The 19,093-nt window shown below is 37.0% G+C and overlaps 1 protein-coding gene across 1 annotated transcript; it reads right to left on the bottom strand.

Annotated features, from left to right (window-relative positions):
- Positions 1-8,477: 8,477 nt before the first annotated feature.
- Positions 8,478-17,167, bottom strand: LOC134005723 (type I phosphatidylinositol 4,5-bisphosphate 4-phosphatase-B-like). Its single transcript, XM_062444711.1, has 7 exons — positions 16,922-17,167; positions 14,290-14,471; positions 12,012-12,118; positions 11,190-11,301; positions 10,587-10,639; positions 10,388-10,478; positions 8,478-9,245 (listed from the first exon to the last, which is right to left on the bottom strand). Exons 1-7 carry the CDS (start codon positions 17,022-17,024, stop codon positions 9,102-9,104), a joined length of 792 nt encoding a protein of 263 aa, XP_062300695.1. The 5' UTR covers positions 17,025-17,167; the 3' UTR covers positions 8,478-9,101.
- Between the last annotated feature and the right edge of the window lie 1,926 nt (positions 17,168-19,093).

Raw genomic sequence — 19,093 nt, forward strand, 5'->3', positions numbered from 1 at the left:
CTGTGTAAAAGACAACAAAATGCATGAAAGCAAGATGCAGATAAACAAGACTGATGGCAAAGCTAAGCCAAGGGAAGACTGGTCTGACCTGAAGAGTTAAGGCCAAATTATTAAAAGTGGTCATGATAACCCTGAAAGATTTAAACATTTTCGGCTCTGATTACGATTGACAAACTGTCCTGGATTTCTTCTTGAGTCCTATCTAAAGAAAAACATCAAGACAAACATCAGGGCAACAAAGCAAAGGAACGTCTTGATCCAAACTTATTCGGTTAAACCTATTACCGAAATATTGGACAGCTAACTAAATCCTGAAACATTCACTCCAGACAAAGTTTAAACTTTAATCATCTTGAACCAAAAAAACCTTCTTTGTTAGAGGTTGTTTACCACTGTATACAGCCTCTGCCTGTGAGGCTGAAATCAGGGCATTAAAATCTCCATTTCTGAACAAGACTGGTTAACAAACATGAAGAAAACGTCTCTTTGGGTTTCTAATTTTTCAAATTTCACATTAAATGAATGTCCAAGAAAATAAGCAATTACAAATGCAGTTTGTTTCTTGGTCAAAATCAGATCAAAAAAGGTTTCTGAGCTATTTCAAATTTGGTTGGTTTCTGTGCATAATATCCCATTGCAAAGTCCAGTTTTTTTGTAATAAAACCAAGCCTGGCATATCTGTCTGGGCTCCTAACCTTCTCTGTTTAAACCACTTGCAGAAGCAGCTGAAAATAACTACCTCCTCTTGTCCTTCTCAGTCAGGATTTAGAGCTCATGGTAGCAGAGAGACAGCACTGGTGAAAGTTACAAATTACCTCCTAATTGCATCAGACAACAGAACTTCTCCCTCTAATCATCTTGTTAGATCTTAGTGCTGCATTTGACACCATTGACGACCACATCCCATTACAGAGACTGGAACATTTAAAAGGCATTAAAGGGACTGCATTAAAATCCTATTTATCAGATTGATTCCACTTTGTTCACATTGATGATGAATCCTTCATGCATGCTAAAGTTAGACCAATGCTCCTAAAGGTTCTGTATTTGGACCAATACTAATAACCTTATATATGCTTTCTTTAGGTAATATTCAGAAAAACTACATACATTTTCATTTTAATACAGAAGATACCCAATTATATTTATCAGATGAAACCAACCAGTTCCACTCCAAGTGTACCTTCAGGACACCAGGAGGAACCTAGGAGTTTTATTTGATCAGGATATATCCTTTAACTCCCACATAAAACAAGTTTCAAAGACTGCCTTTTTCCATCTACGTAACACTGTAAAAATCACGCACATCTTGTCTCATATTGATGCAGAAAAACTAGTCCATGTATTTGTCACTTCTATGGTGGATTATTGCAATTCCTTATTTTCAGGCTACCCTGAGAAGTCTCTGAAGACTCCCCAGCTGCTCCTAAATGCAAGACCTCCTGGTTATGGATCGCGGACCACCTGCTTGATGCCATTGACTGCAATCATTATTATTATTAGTCCTATTTTCTACTATTATTATTGTTATTGTTTTTATTGTTGGTGGTTGTGCTTCTTTGTGTGTGTGTCTCTCTCTCTCTCAACCCAACCGGTCGAGGCAGATGGCCGCCCACCTAGAGCCTGGATCTGCTCGATGTTTCCTCCCGTTAAAGAGGAGTTTTTCCTTGCAGCTGTTGCCAAGTGCTTGATCATGGTGGAATGTAAGATATCTGTAAATGAAAGCGGCCTAGAAGAGGTTTAAATTTGGCGCTCTACAAATAAATTGACTTGACTTTTGGTCCTTGGCTGCACTTGGTTTGGATCGCTTAGCCTTCACACATTTGTTAAATTTCTGGTGTAACACCCGTTCAAATGGCACAACTCTCACTTGGATTAATTAAAGCTAAAGCTTAAAACACATGGATGCATTTTTTAAAATCTGTTTTCATAACGCACAGCTCCATACTGCACCTGAAATTGAGCAACATGTCTTTAGTTGGTACTTTGAGCCTGGACAGTATGTGTTACACGCATAGCTGACGAAAAGTTTTAAAGCCTTGGATTTAGACAGATGAGAAGTCTGCGTATACATGCATAAGAGAGTCACATACAGTTGTCCTCTTGATTTAGCTATTGGGTCAACTGGGATAGCCATGGTAATACCAGATGACTATTTCACACTTGCTAATTGCTTCATAGGCACACGTGGCCATACAAGAATGCGAGAGCTTTAAACTGACTCCGGCTAATGCAGGATGACCACTGCTCCATCCGCCTAAATCCTTGTAAGGTGTTGAAAACACATATTACCAACATGGCTGAGACAGTTTGATCCTGTTACTAACCCCACACAAACCTGATGGAGGTTGAATCACTTGGGATACTTTCCGAAGCTCGTTCTTTTAAGTATTTTATCCCCCAATTGATCTGAAATGTATTACAAAATTGTATTTTTGTTGTGCATTTTCTACTCCAGTGGGATGAAAATTTTCAGACTGAATCAAGGAATTTGAAAATAATCTGTGTTTAAGATTTGTTTGTGGTTGTGTCAGCTATTACTGCAAAGCCACTTCTTTTTAAAGAAGGATGGGATTGTGAATGTTTACTTCATTTTTAAATTAAAAAAAAAGAAGTAGTTTAATGCATTATAAGCAGTTTATTCATTTTTTTCAGTCTTTTACAAGGACGGTGTACTTTGATCAACACGATCACTGTACTGTAAATGTGTTAGCAAGATGTTAAATCAGCCATTCAAAGCTCGACTGCGGACCTATCTATGTGTTTAAGATCTTCACTTTGACCCCGTGCTGTAATGTTACCAGATTTTATGTCGGTCACATTGTCACCTTTTTGGATTGCTTGACAAAATTTGTGAAAGCAACGTGGTGGGTTACAAACCAGGTTTCATTGTAGATTAAATCTAGCTATCTAAACCTACCTTTCCCTTTTTCTTTATAGCAGTTTTTCCTTTAATTTCAATAATGGTCATACGTTTCTTGTTGGACTTGAGCATGAATAAAACCATGCATAATTAAAACCAAGCAGCAAATTTTGCACAACCTTGAATGCATACAGCTCTCTCTCACACAGAAATAAACTGTTAATTGTTCTCACCGGCGTGCGGGGTCGTTGGCATTGCTGCTGTGAGAGCTCTGGTTGGTAGTTTTACCAGCCGTGGCCGAGTTATTGTTGTTGATCTTCGACACCTTTTGTTGACCGCCATCCACTGAGCTCTGCTCCTGCTGAGAACCTCCGCTGGCCTTCTTTTCCTCCAGCATGGCCAAACACACACATACACATATAAATGTACCCAAACACACACTCACACATTAAACACTTCAGTAACGCTTCTAATTTTCAAATGTTTCTCCATCCACACATTCACATTCATAAAGGCCGGCTTTTGATGCAGAGCTTTTTGGCAGGAAGCACACATCCAGTATAAGGTTAAATCCAGAAACTGCCCAATTAAGAAGCAAAACATGGAAAGAGGACTTTTCATCTGCTATTTAGTTTCAATTATTTCCATATATATACAAAGAAAGTTTTATCCAGAAGAAGCAATTCCTGTACCCAGCTTGCAAATCCTCACGTAGTTCCAGAAAATTAAGGCAACTTAAGGGTGCGTGCAATGGATCATCACCAACCACCTTTAATTCTGGATAAAAAGGTTTTTAAAAATACGAACAAATGCAAAAAAAAAGAGTCAGTAAATCGTTCCAAGCTTCCCAAAAGTCCACCAATTATTCCTTATTGTTTCCCAAAATTTCAGGCAGTCCAGACCTCAAGCTTTTTAGATTTCTGAGGGCTTAAGACATTAGTGGCTCAGAGGGATTTGAGCTGCGAGGGACTGAAAAGCAAATCAGGAGGAACGCTGTGCTGCTCTACATACTCGTCCCACTACAGCCAGCAGCTGGAGGAAGCGAGAGAGACAGGGTGAGAGAGAGAGAGAGAGAGAGAGAGAGATAGAGAGAGAGAGAGAGAGAGAGAGAGAGAGGGAGAGAGAGAGAGAGAGAGAGAGAGAGACGGGGGGAGTAGGTTGTACTAATAAAAAGGTCACTTACTACCAAGTTTTACCAAAGTTATTCCTCTAGGATACATCTGCTGCATTGTGACCATTTAAAATTGTACAAGTGTGGTTTAAACATCAACCCCAGCTACAATAAAATCACTGGAGCTCAGTGTGTTGTCATCTTCTCTTTAATACAGCTCACCAATCAGTATGGAGGTTTCTGGGAGGCTTAAGATCACAAAATTACCTTAACACATTAATGATATTATTTTTTTATTTCTCAAATTCCATGTTTTTTTCAATTTTTTTTTCTGTTAAATGTTTGTTTTATGTAAAGCACATTGAGTTGCCACTGTGTATGAAATGCGCTATATAAATAAAACTGCCTTGCCTTGCCTTGCCTTGCCTTGGTAAGACTCTTCCGTAGTTGAAAGCGTAGAATATGTTCATGTTTTTGGCTCAGAGAAGAAATACTAATTTAACAATACATTATATAAACTGTACTTTCATGTATCGATCTGCAGCAGCAACCAAATGGAAGCCAAACTTCACATAAATTAAAGAGTATTTTGGTGATTTTGGCAAGGTCAATGTTTGCTTTCTGTTCATTCAGCTGCTTCTGACAACTGAAGCCATTAAAGTTTACTTTTCAATGGCAGATGGTCAGAGGAGGTTTTAACACATAAACTATTGTTTGTTTAGAGCTAGACAAAATTACCGAAACAGGTGCAGACGCAAAATTATAGACTAGTGCCCCGAGAAAAACAGGGAGAAATATGTGCTTGCTTGGCAAATGTGAGAGAACAAATGTGCCACGACCATAAACCATAAACAAGATATGACAGTAAATAGGTGGACACCAATGGCTGCTACCGGTGTCTTCTCCCTCAACGTCTAGTCCAATACTGACCTCATGTGGTGCTCTGTGACAAGTACATGGAAATCAATTGTATGTGCTTGAATGGGTCATTGAATGCTTGTTTTACCTGCCTTGAATACCACACTGGTGGATAGTGGATAGTATGTAATAAAGTCTCAGTTGGAAGGAAATGTTATTGTGTCAAGATTAACTGTCTGAAACTTTAAGGGTCACATGTAGAAATAATGCTTATACGATAAAGTGGAGGTGGAAAAATGAGGCGAGAGACAGAATCTAAATATAATAAAACATTGTTTGATTGGTTTGATAACCAGCTGCACTGATGTGTGACTTTTATGCATTTACACATCTATAAAATGTCAATCAAAGGCACATTTATAAACTTAGCCTGGTATTCATTGGTACTTTAGTGCAATCTGTTCATTGTATTTTATCGTGACCATGAAGCGTCAGTTTTAATATGAGCGCTACAAACTGTTCATTGGTGTCATTTCTGATGTTTAATAAAAGACGATGAGATATCAGTGCCGATGAAGGTTTTTAAGGTCAATATGATGAATTATGTTATTGGACGCTATGAACAGCCGCGTCGTCGTGCATAATGACAGCTGTTCAGGCGCCGTTAGGGAAACCTCGGCGAGTTTCTTCTCCCCCATCTGTTTCAATGACAGGTGTCGAGTGGAGCAGGCAGTATGAAACTATAAAAACGGCTGGTTAAGGGCATGTCTTCGTCCTTTTATGGGTAATTACGGGAGCGGGAATGAGGCTCGTGCATGTGCGTCTAGTTCCACAATGACAGAGATTTATACGAAAAGAACCACATGTACAGAAGTTTTGATATTTGGGTCAATGACGTGATGTAACCCAGTGTCAAATGGTGTAACCAGTAAAAAAAAATCATAAAAATCTTATTATATACAGGAAGATAAATGTGAACTAAAATGTGGAATAAATATAAACCACTATTGGAACATAACACTATGTTTTTTAAACACATTTTGCATCATTTGTAACAAATTATTTAGAAATGAATGGTTGTTTTAGGATGTGTCCTGCTCAATATTGACAAAATGCTTCAACATTTAAATGTAGAAATACTTCTTTACTACTTCTTTTCATTTGATGTTTTAAAATGAAGTAATTATTTGTATAAGTACACTTAAATAAACCTTCGGATGGATAAAATATTTAATATTTATCATTATTTTGGGGTTATACCATTTGACATGTTCAGGAGCATTCGTTCTTACTTTTGGTTAAAAAATGGTGCAAATTTCATTTCAAATGACATAAAACCAACAAAAATACAAAATATTCATTTTAACAAACCTGATGTTTCTTTTAAAACTATTTTTTAACATATTTTTGAATTGCTCATCTTGATAATAATTTGCTAATAATCAACATGTGAGTTAATTATTTAATAGGACACCATTGATTAGCTGGAAAATTCATAAACATGAGTAAATATTGAGATCAATTCTCTATTTATTTCAATAAATAATTAGTATACACTCTTTATAATCTAAAAATACTATAGATTTTTCTCTATAATTACACTTTGTTAGATATTTTTTACAGCAGTTCAGTTTATTCTAAAAACACTTAATCTACAACCAAAACCACGTCAACCTGCTACACAAAGGATTAATAGTTTAAAATAAGACACACTGGAGTCAAGAGGACCTTGTTAAAAGTATTACTTTGTTTCACAATGTACAAAAAAGAAAACAATCCACTCACCTGAATAACTGTGACAAAAAAAAACATACAGTAGTAGTACATCAGTACAATGTAGTGCAACATGTTTCACAGTCAGCGGGTACTTACATCAATCAGCCACAAGGGGGAAGCAACAGCTCAGATAATTCTGTACAGTCCGAAACATCCACAGAATATATTTACACTTTTAACAGAGAAAGAGACACTCTGTTTATTTATTAGTTCAGCTGAATTTAGTTTGATTCAAGTTAGATTATAATTAAAAATAGATAAATTAATTCCCTGTGTGTGGTTTAACTGATCGCTAAGAGTGACTCAAGACAGGAAAACAGCACCTTTAAGGTTCGGTTACAAAGTGTTTTGCACATTACGCACTTCTGAAGTCTTACATATTGGAATATTTTCACTTATTTTTGTCCCTTTTAGGTGATCCACTGTGGAAAATGTATCCTTTTGTCAACCAAGATACTTAAAGACCCCGTGAAATGACGCTCTTACTTCCTTTATTTTATGCATTTCATGTTGAAACAGGATGTTGGGGGAAGGAATTACCGCAGGGAGGGGATAATTCGCAAGTGTGAACCAGTAAAATATCGAATTTGGAGTGAAACACACATTTTATTTTAAGGGATAGAAGGACAAGAGGGATGTTGAAAGGTTTTATTGGTTGAAATTTGAAATTAAACCCACTCGTGCAGGAAGTAAAAGTCATATGAGGTCATTTCATGTGGGCGCTTTAAAGTATCACAATATGTTTTTGGCTTCTGTGAAACAAATAATTTAAATTGAACGGCTGTTAAAACAAAAACACAAGTAAATCAAATGAAATGCTCCATGATCCCTATGTGTGAGATGATAGGAATGCTGACATGCTACTAAACTGACTTCTAAAATTAAAAAAAAAAAAATGCTGCTGCTTACTCTCAGTTAATGCCTGCTTATTGATTTAAAAGTTCGCCCATTGCACATCCACTTTGGACTAACCCGCCCCCTCCCCCACCTCCTTTATTTTCTTTACTCTTTATTAAAAAGCTGTTAAATAGCATCTGTTAAAATTAGCAGATAAACTCTACCCATATCAAAAGGTAGGGCCTTCTCATTTTAATCAAGTATCCCTTACAGCATGTTTGAATGTTAATTATTAACACCATGATCATTAATTTAAAAACAAAACAAAAACTAAATAAAACAACTTTAATTGTAATAATCTGTTGCAATTTAATTCAATTATCAGTGAAAGGTAGTTTGACATTTTTCCCTTTAACAAAGGCGCCCTGTGGAGTTTTTTTTGTGTATCATTTGTGCTCAGTGTATTTCTTTTACATGTTTGCTAGCTTGTAGTCTTCCTCTTCCTCTCCTTTATTGGCACATTACTGTATTTCTTGGTGCATTTACACCTTTATATCAGTGTAATAATGTGAAATCATTGACTGTGTATTGCCTCACCTGCATGCATGTGCATCCCCGTGCTTTAGATAAACACTGCTCTATGGTAGAAACTCCACAGGGGTATCCTTTAATGTCCCCAAAAACAAATGTGGTTCCATATGTAAATTGTATTTACAGTACAGTAATGTGCAATTTGGCTTGTTTTAAAGTTCAAGAGATTTTTTTTTTTATAGTGCTTGATCGTTGCAAAGAAGTTAAAACAGTGAAAAAATGGAAGATTTATTCACTCATTCATCGGTTCCATCATTGTTCTGCAAGATGAAAAACAAAAAAACCTCCCAAAAAATGAAGTTAGCACCTCTATAGATTTATTCCACTGGATAACTAATACTGGCCATTTTGGAGTTTGTCCTCATGTTTAATGGACCCCAGAAAAAAAATCAAACACACTGCATTGCTTCAAATTTTAACATTCCCATAACTTATTTAAAAAAAAAAAAGTTTGAATAATTTTAAAAGCAGTAATTTGGGATTCGGTAATGGGGTTTTTTTTCAGTCTGGAACAAAAAACAAAACAAAACTCTTGCAACTGGACCCAAAAAATGTACAGAGACCAAAGACACACACACAAAAACACAGAGCTACTGAATCTCAATTTAAAAAGTAACAAAAATAAACTCATCTTGCTTCCTTCTTCCAATTTGCTTAGTTTGATTATGATTAATTCATGTTTTCCCCCTATTTTGGTTTGATTAAATAACTTAAAAACACTAACAAAAACCTTCCTGAATTTCCATCCACATTTAACAATGAATATATTTGCGTGAACTCTCTTTTTTCTCTCTCTCCAATATATCATCTGTTCAACCTCTTTGTACAATTGTAACAATCATCCACAATCTGTAATAAATTGGTAAATGGAGTCCTGCTTTCCACATGTCATTAAATCCAATTTGAATGTAGAGTTAATTTTAAATATCCTAAACACGCCTTTTTCTTCTTTCTTTCTTCCTCCTTCTCTTTACTCCTTCTCACATCCTTCTCTTCATATCAACCAACTTTCTAACCTTCCTTCATTCTTTCATTCCTCCCTTGTATTCCTCTTCTTGCGTCCCTCTACGTGACGTTGGATATGGGCTCGCTGATTTTCAGACACCTCCAGTAGATGGTTCTCATCATGGCGAACAGAGCGAGCACGATCAGCAGCACCCAAGACACGTAGATCCCTTTAGAGCTCTCGGCGGGCGCCCATGTACCGACCTGAACACACACACACACAGATATACACACACACACACACACACACACACATACAGGTAAAAAGGATAGAAAATGAGACTGATGTGTGTAGATCAAAGGTTCAAAATGAATCTAAGCAATCTTGAGATAATTTCTTTGGTAGTTAAAAAAGTCTGTTATATAAAATTATGCCTATTTTCTGCACTTTTCACTTTTTTTTTTGCTTTTATTCACAATTTTTTTTAACCCTAACCCATTTCCAATGCATTAAAACATTCAAATGAAACAGTCTGAGAAGTAAAACCTTACTTAAGAAGACATTGCTCTGGAAAAAAAGGTTGGGAACCACTGGTGTAGATTATTGGTTTAATGAAACACCACTATCAATATAGGTATAGATATATAGATACAGATATATACAGAGGTCTTTTTGTTTTTTTACTATTACATAACTATTTTTTCTGTAGATCCATTTTCTAAGTCTGATTTAAATTATTTTCTCTCCTGTGTTTATGACTCAAGAACAAGTGAAAAAATAAATAATGTTTTGTTGCTAAGATGTTTTTTTCATTTGTAAAACAGGGAGAGAAAAAAAAGTTTTGACAGGTGACATTTTTTGGTGTTTTTGCATTTGTTTTCCCTAAAACAACTAACAAAAAAAAAACTTTTTTCCACTTGTTCCTGAGTCATAAACACAAGATCAGACTTACAAATTGGATCTCCAGAGAACCCCCCCCCCCCCCCCCCACCAAAAACAAAAATCTCACTTGGCTATCAGGGCTTCTGTATATTTTCAATACTTATCTATCTTATAATTGAATTCAATGCCTTTTTAAAGACTTTTCCAGACCCACAGATACCGTAAACTCAGCAAAGCTATTAAGTTGACCATTGAGTTTGCGATTTTTTTTGTCACAATGCTTGGTTGCAAAAAACCTGCTGACTTAAGTGTATAAGCTCAGCTCACTTGCATTATTTCCTCTCTTGTTCCTCAAAGTGATTTTTCTAGATGTAAGTAAAGGTCATGCAGGAAAAAAAAAACAAGATTTGTTTACCACACATGAATTATTTTACACCCTCATCGTTTCACATCTTGTTCTGAGTTTTATAGAAGAAGCTGAAAATTAGCTTGAAAACAGTCAAAATGAAACTAATAAACACACCATAAGTCCTGCAGTGGAGGCGGCGAGCACAACGAAGAGCAGGAAGCACAGCAGGCTCCTCCTCCTGGGGTACCGTCGACCAATAGATGAGCTGGAAATCACAAACGGGAACATCAGCTTTAAAAAAAAATAAAGCGTCAAAACAAAACTAATCACAGGACTAAATCACACACACGCACAGATACAGAGAAGTACTCACACTTTTCGGCAGTGTGGACATCTCGCCAAAGTTCGGTCTGAAAACTCTGTCCACTGAGAGAAAAGAGGAAGTGAAAGGTTAGTGTGTGTGTGTGTGTGGTCTGTCATAGGCTACGGTTTGTGCAACTCGAGTCAAAAGGTGTATCCCCAATTGGAAAAACCCTGATTTATAGGTCAGTGATAATAATGATAACAATAATAACTTTCATACAAGAAATGCAGCTCAAAGTGCTTTACAGTAATATTCCACGGGCCAGCACCTCTTAAAGCCATTCTGAAAGTGGTGTCCTCTAAAGGGTGGTGTTAAAATATGCGTCCCCAAAAGTGACATAAACGAGTATGTGTGTGAATGTGAGAGCATGTGTGTGTGTGTGTGTGTGTGTTAATGTAGCAACTGAAGACATCCAGTAGATTAAAAATGAAATAATTACAGAAGTGAAATGTGCTCTGTCATTTTTAATGCATGCCTGCTTTGGTGTGTGTGTGTGTGTGTGTGTGTGTGTGTGTGTGTGTGTGTGTGTGTGTGTGTGTGTGTGTGTGTGTGTGTGTGTGTGTGTGTGTGTGTGTGTGTGTGTGTGTGTGTGTGTATGTATGTGTGTCCTACCAGGAACGTGTTGGAGCAGTGTCCACAGATGACTCTGATGCCGACGGGCTGATGCTGCGGTTCAGGACTGTCCCTGCCAATGTGGACTGGTCCCAAGTTGATGATGCGTTTACTGGCAGGAAAAAAAAAAAAAGGTGTAAAGTTAAGTAATACATTTAAAAAACTAAATTAACTGGCCAAACATGAATCATTTAGTATTGGTATACATCTGGTGATTTTCACACTTTGAATATGTGATCAAGTTTGACAAATTTAGTACAAACACCAGACATTTAAAACCATTAAGTACCAAAATTTGGCATCAAGTTTGGTCAAATTCGTAAATGTTCTGTTACAATTCCTTAAATAAACAAACAGTTCATAATCTGGTCAATATTAAACTGTATTTTATTTTGGTAAATTCCTTAAACAGCTGCTTGTGTTTAGACAAACATTGTTTTAACTTTTTGTCTTTGTCTTTGGGAAACACAGCAGCAGTCACAAGTTTGGACACTTATACCAAAAGAGATAAAGCTGTTTCAGATCTGTTTTTCCACATTTCACTTTCAACCCAACGTTCACTCCAGAAAACAGGACGTCAAGATGAAATGAAACCTTCACATCTGACTAACTGACGGGGATGACAGCTCCTCTTTAGACTGATTAGGATGTCTTGATTTCTGTCTTTTTGACACAGCTAAAAAAAAAACATCATCTCATCCATGATTGTCGCTGAATGATGCTTGTGTCTTCTGCACAGATGGTGTGACTACAAGCCAACAACTGAGATGAGATGTGAAAAATAATCCCAGGCTGTTTTTTTTTTTTTTCTTTCTATCTCACCAGTACGGTCTTGGACAGGCGATCCTCTGCGACGTGACTTTGCAGATCAGAAGGCAGTTGCAAGGACAGCGGACGTACTTTTTCCCGACGGGAGCGTTCTTTATCGGCTACACAGAGAGAGAAACACAAAGAGGAGAGAGGAATATGAAACCTAAACCCACACCACGTTTTCTCTTTCATCGTCTAGACTTTCTAAATAGTTGTGAGTTCATCATCGTCTCAGATGACAGAATCGATAGAGCCGGAAAGACGAGACACTGCCGATGTCTGCTAAATGAAATCCGACGCTCAAAAGAAGCATTTTGTATTCTCAGATCTTTATGATGTGAAACGTTTGTGGTTTAAAGTCCATAATGCAGCTTCTCACATCATGAAAATGTGTTTTTTGTGTTGTTTCTGATAGATAATGTGGAGAAAGGAAACAGGTCCTGGCCGGGAGTCCGCCCCCGCTGACAATGTAATAGTTTCTGTAGGGGAACTGAAATGCTACAGTAGTTAAAAGAGACGTGAGACAGCACATAAAAACTGGAATTACAAGCTTACAAACATGCAAGTCTAATCAGAAATGTGACACAGACGTGAACACAATGCTGATATTGTTTAACAGAGCAAGAGCTATATAATAATAATAATAATAATAATAATGATGATGATAATAGTAAAATAATCGAGCATCTTTCATACAAGGGATGTAGCTTGAAGTGCTTCATGGAGAAAAGTAATTATACAATACAATAAAACTACAGCAAATAAATACAATAATAAAATTAGACTAGATTTGTAAAAATTAGTTAAAATGACAATAATTAAAAGCCAGATCAAATAAATATGTTTTCTGCTGTAGTTTTAAAAATGTCCACAAAGCCCACATCTCTTATAGTTTTAGGTAGGCCGGTGCCCAAAAAAGTAAAAAAGAAGCTTAAAATCTATTCTAGACGATACTCGAAGCCAATGAAATGTAGTAATAATACTGCTTATGTAAAACAAAGTGGTGTTTTATCTTAAAGTCCCCTTCCACTCACCATAAATGTGTCTTTTTCTTCAGTTGAAACATTTTTTCACATTTGTCTGCAGGAATGGGGAAAGTTTCTACGTGTTTCTCGAAATTTGAGTTTTTGTCATTTTTGTCAAAAATACAGTTCGAACGAATACCAAATGTCACACAAACCGAATATCTGTGAAAGCCCCCGAAACCTCTAAATTAGTGCCTCAAATTACCAATATGTTATAGACACAGACCTTACCATCCATGGCGTAGAACCCAAAATATTTCCTGACACTGCTTTTCAGATAACTTGGGGTCAAAACATAAAACATATCATTCAATTAATTTACAGATGGGTCAAGAGATACTATAGCATACAAAACTTTTAAAGCTCCCCCTGCTGGATGAGATGGAAAACTACAAAATAAAAACAAACGGTCTAATGCGCTACGGGTGACATTTTAAAATTCGAATGGATTCATTTTAGTTTGAATATGATGATGTTCAAACAAATGTTCAAATATCGAAAAGAAGTGACCTAATACCAATATTTCTGTAATAGGTTAATATTACCTATTAGGTGACCTTTAAATATTGTTGATAAAATAACACATATTATTATTGAATACCATCCATCCATCTTCTTTCCGCTTATCCGGGGTCGGGTCGCGGGGGCAGCAGCCTAAGCAGGGAAGCCCAGACTTCCCTCTCCCCAGCCACTTCGTCCAGCTCTTCCCGGGGGATCCCGAGGCGTTCCCAGGCCAGCCGAGAGACATAGTCTCTCCAGCGTGTCCTGGGTCTTCCCCGGGGTCTCCTACCGGTGGGACGTGCCCTGAACACCTCACCCAGGAGGCGTCCGGGAGGCATCCTAACTAGATGCCCGAGCCACCTCATCTGGCTCTTCTCAACGCGGAGGAGCAGCGGGTCTACTCCGAGCTCCTCCCGGATGACCGAGCTTCTCACCCTATCTCGAAGGGAGAGCCCAGCCACCCTACGGAGGAAGCTCATTTCGGCCGGTCGGATTATTGAATACCACCAAATATTGTTTTTTTAACCGTGTCTTTTTCTTTATAGCAACTTAAATGTACCGTATGTACTAATCTACTGTACTGTACTACAAATACACCATTATATGCTTGTGCTACCATGTCAGAGAGCTGTGAGATGTAGTAATTATTGTTGTTTTAATGGATTATAGGCCAAATCCAGCGGTTGAACACCCTGAAAGCGTTTACGCAACACCCACACAGGACTCATCCACTATGTGTCCGAACCCGCCTCTGTGTGACTCACCGTAGCTTCGTTGCAGATGCTGCACTTCACCACGTGTTGGTGTGTTTTGCCCTCCACCGATATGGCGCTCTGACAGACCCGGCAGCTGATGACCGGAGCGCTGCTGCTGTCCGGGCTGCCCTGTGGCGAGTAGGGGGGCGGAGCTTCGCCAGGCACCACCGCGCTGGGCAACGGCGCCAAACCTGGAGAGGAACAACCAAGAGGAAATGGTTTAATGATACTGAGAGAACGGTAGTTTCGCTTGACGTTTCTGGATAATACGGCAGGAAAAAAATACCACAACAGCACTTTTTCCAAGATCTCACTTAGAGAAATTTTAACTCTACAAAACCCTTTTTTCATTTAATAAAAGGGAGCCAAACTTCTAAAATGATAGATATCTAAATATAAGCAGCCAGACAAAAACTTAGGCCTGAATAAAAGAGTTTAAAACTGGATTTTTGTTACTTGGTCTCACAGAAATTACCCCTTTTTTTCTCAGTACACCACTTTTATAAAACCATTCTGCATATCAAGACAAACAGAAGCTGAACAAACAAGAGATATTATAATTTGATAGCAACAATAACTCAGATACAGCCACTGAAACTGTCCCAACATCTAAATTAACCCCACCCTCCCTGCTGTAACCATTAGTTCCCTCTTCAAACATAATCTAAACCCACACCTAATGCGTGAGTCATTTATTGGTCTGTAAATCAGTATCAAGTTCTCAGCGAGTGAGTGACACACCCCAAAGGCCAAACTTTATCAAGTGTGCTACGGGAAAGGATGAAGGAATAAAAGAGGAGTTTGCCAATGAAGATAAGGGTTCAGAGTTAAGAGAAAACAACACAGCAGAGGAGGAATAGAGGGAAGAGATAGAGTAGAGATTAAGATCAAATGTTCATCACAGAGTCCTCAGAGGCCGAGCTGATGTCTTCAAATGTCTTAAACCAACAGATACACAATTTAAAATCAACAAATCCTCGCATTTTAATGGTAAATAACTCAAACAATGAATTTAGTCAATAGTGTGTACAGCAGTGGAGATAGAAAGTAGGAAGAGCCTTGCTGTCAGCTGAGAATTGATGAATCCAAATAGTCGAGGTAATCTATATGATGGGGGGAAAAATCTGAGATACATTGTGAGACTGCAGGAAACCCAAATGGAGAAAAAAAGGTGTGAGAAACTGAAATTATCTGAAAGGAAAGACGCAAAACTCTAAAAGGAAATGGACATGTGCATAATTATTACTTGTTTTATAAATGTTTCCTCTCAAAGTGTGTGTTCTTACTTTGCATATAGAGACAGTAAAAACATAATAAAGTGGGGGAAAAACCTGTTAATTAAGCATATAAATCAGCTGTCAGCGTGTTTATTACACCTTTATAGCTGAGAGTAGGAAGAAGCCTGGTTGAGCTTTGACCTCTTGTCCTCAATGTAAACCATATACCACACATCAGCTAATTAATATTTACTAGTGTGTGTTAATATTTCAACAGTATGGTATCAGTAAGGCTGGTGGCAAGATAATGTATGTCCTACTGCTGTATTTTATTATGTCTGGATAATGTGTTGTTTCCCACTGGGACAATTAAAGTCTATCCTATCCTAAAATAAAGACATTGAACCTATATAGCATATAAGTGTCCCATCTCTAACCGACAGGCTCACAAAATAATTAAAGCTATATAAAATAATTTTTAGGGGGGGAAAAAATACAACAATAATTTACTTATTTTTAGGGGCGCTGAGATTAAATTTAGTGGTACTTGAGCAACACTAAAAAGGGTCTTTAGGAGAATTTAGGAGCATTATTTACAGTCTTGTCTTGTTGTTATTAAACAAATATGTATGTGTCATACTGGATAAGGTGGCAATAAAAAAAAAAACACATTAGCTAATTAATATTTACTAGTGTGTGTTAATATCAGACAGTATGGTATCAGTAAGGCTGGTGGCAGCTTAATAAAAAAGCCATAAAATGTGTGTAAAGAGACTTTAGGAGCATTATTAAGGGCTTTGAGATCTACTGACAGGTCAGATAGTGGAGCCCAAAGTTAAAACTAAACATGGTGAAGCAGCTTTTACACAACTGGAACAAACTACCAGCAGAACTGAAATCATCTTTAAATCCAGGTTAAAAACATGTCTCTTCTCCCGTTCTTTATGATTGAGCTCTTTTAAAGCACTTTAAATTTTAATCTTTCATTTGCACTGTAGGCTATGTCCTTTTAATGATTTTGAAGCAAATAATTATTTTATACTGCAAACTTATATTTAATGCTCTATTTTAGTCTAGTTTTTATTTTATTTTTCTCTCTTTCTATTTTTCTGTACTTTTTAATTTTATTTGTATTATTATTATTAGAGGGGGGATTTGTTTTCAATTGTATGTTTTAATATTTCCAATTTTTACTATTATTGGGTTTTATTTTTTTTTTATACAAATTGCATGTTTTTATGTTTTTTTTGTTTCCAATTCTTACTGTCAAATGTTTGTTTATAAAGCACACTGGGTATGAAATGCACTATATATAAATAAAGCTGCCTTGCTTTGCCTAACTAGTTATTTAAATGATATAAATATGTATGTGTCATGCTGGATAAGGTGGCAATCTTTTAAAAAAAACAACACAGCTGACATACTTTGAGGTTTTGATGGATATCCATACGAGCTTCCTCCAGGAGAGAAGCCATTCGTCCCGTCGTGTTGCTCGGACAGCAACGGCGACCTTTCCCCGTCCGCCATCACTCCTAGCAACCGGCAGGAGAAAGCCTCTACAGCGGCGTGGAGACAGTCAAAACCTCCCCTGTGTAGATATCCTGGAAGGTTTTTTAGCAGGAGGAGATTTCGACCCTGTTAGTTTGGGTTGTTTGACATCCACATGACGAGGCGACAGAGAGAAGGCTGAAAGGCGGAAGCGAAACAACATAAAAACATCTGTCACATGACTGGGTGATCTGAGTCACACCTGTGATGGACAGCGAGCTCGACCAATGAGAGGCGTCGGTGAGCAGGAGAGGGGTTTGGCGGGTTCGATGACGTGTGGTGATCGGGCTGCGTTCCAATAGTAAAAGGAAATATTATTGTGCTTTTGTTTTGGTATTTGGCCCATTTGTGAAGCTATTCTGGCAACACTTTTGTGATTTTATAGTTTAAAATATTGTTAAAAGTTTTATTTTTAACATTTTTTTTATTTTTTGTTTCCAATTCTTACTGTTAAATGTTTGTTTTTTCTTACTGTTAAATGTTTGTTTTTATGTAAAGCACATTGGGTTGCCCCTGGGTATGAAATGCGCTATATAAATAAAGCTGCCTTGCCTTGCCTTAGAATAATGTATTGTTTGGTCTCATTGAAAATAACACACAGAAAAATTCATTTGTACACAGTTTTGGGGAGAAACTAGTCACATCGTTGTAATTATAGCTATGTTATAGGGTGGATGTGGGACACTTTTTGCAATTTTGAATTGTTCACCATATTTGCATATGAATCCAGTACATTGTATCAACATTTTTGACTTGCTTTGATTAAGTTAATTTGATTAATTACATTACTTTTTACATTTTAAATAGAGTAACTAGTAATCTGTAACCTATTACATTTCCAAAGTAGAAAGAGAACCATACATCAAACAATACATTAATTTAATTCAGTCCTCCCTAAAACCAAAAGCAATTATAACTGTAACACACTGTGTTAAATATCTTTATATAGATCCCCATCACCCTAGCATTCATTTCTAGTTGTAATGTGTACATTTTCTTTTTTCTTTGTGTTTTTTTATATGTACCCATAATGTATATGGTTTTGTATGTTGTGTACACATACATTTTTTTAAATTAAAAAAAATAAATAAAGTGTCCTTCTCTGAATGTTTGTAATAACTTTACAACCAGAAAGCCAGGGTAGATCCCACTTTCCATCCAGGTTTAGGTTCAAAAGTGAGTGGGACACAATAAAGTGATCCCAAATATTTAACAACCCACCTTTGTTTGTATATGAGTGCAAGAAACCAAAGGTGGGTCAAATATTTGTGATATGGGACATTGTCAAATAAGATAAGACTTCAAAGGTAGCAATTTGAAAGCAGTGAAACTTGGCTTCTTCCAGCTCTAATTCCAATTAAGGTATATAGTAAAAATGAGAGAACAGAGGAAGATAAGAGATAAGACAGAGACAAATATACATTATATTGGACATTGGTTGGCAAGTGTGGTACTGCACAGAAGTGGTGACTATATAAATAGCCTAAGCATATTGCACATAAGTGATGGTGATAAATAAATAAATAAAATGGTGATAAAGGTAATAAATATATCCAATAATAATAGAAAACATTTGCTTGTTACAACAGTGCAGGCAACAAGGATATAGTCAAGAAGATTTTTAGCGGCCATAATAGGTGGCTGAGGGGTATTCAGTTTGTTGCAGTCTGCAACCTCACCACTAGATGTCACTAAAGCTTACAAACTGGTCGTTAAAGATGCCTGTAGCCAGTTCAGTCATTTACCCAGTCTGTTTTGACAGTCACTCAGTCATGTTGATTCCTGCAAAGATATATGTAAGGCTTAGAGAGTTCGAAATTACAAGAGTGGTGTGTTCTCTGCACTTGGGTCCGGTTATGCAACTTTTTTTAAATGAAGAATTTCTTGCTGTAACATACTAAATGGGGAGGCAGACTCTTACAGGGTTTTATATAATTCTACTTTTTTCCTTTCAATCACTGACATTAGAGGTTAAGTTACTTATGTCTTGATAGCTTCCCAGATTAAAGATAACATCAATTTTCTCACAACAACCGTTGCATCTTTAA

This window comes from Scomber scombrus, chromosome 23 (genome assembly GCF_963691925.1).
Source record: "Scomber scombrus chromosome 23, fScoSco1.1, whole genome shotgun sequence".
Classification (NCBI taxonomy): Eukaryota; Metazoa; Chordata; class Actinopteri; order Scombriformes; family Scombridae; genus Scomber; species Scomber scombrus.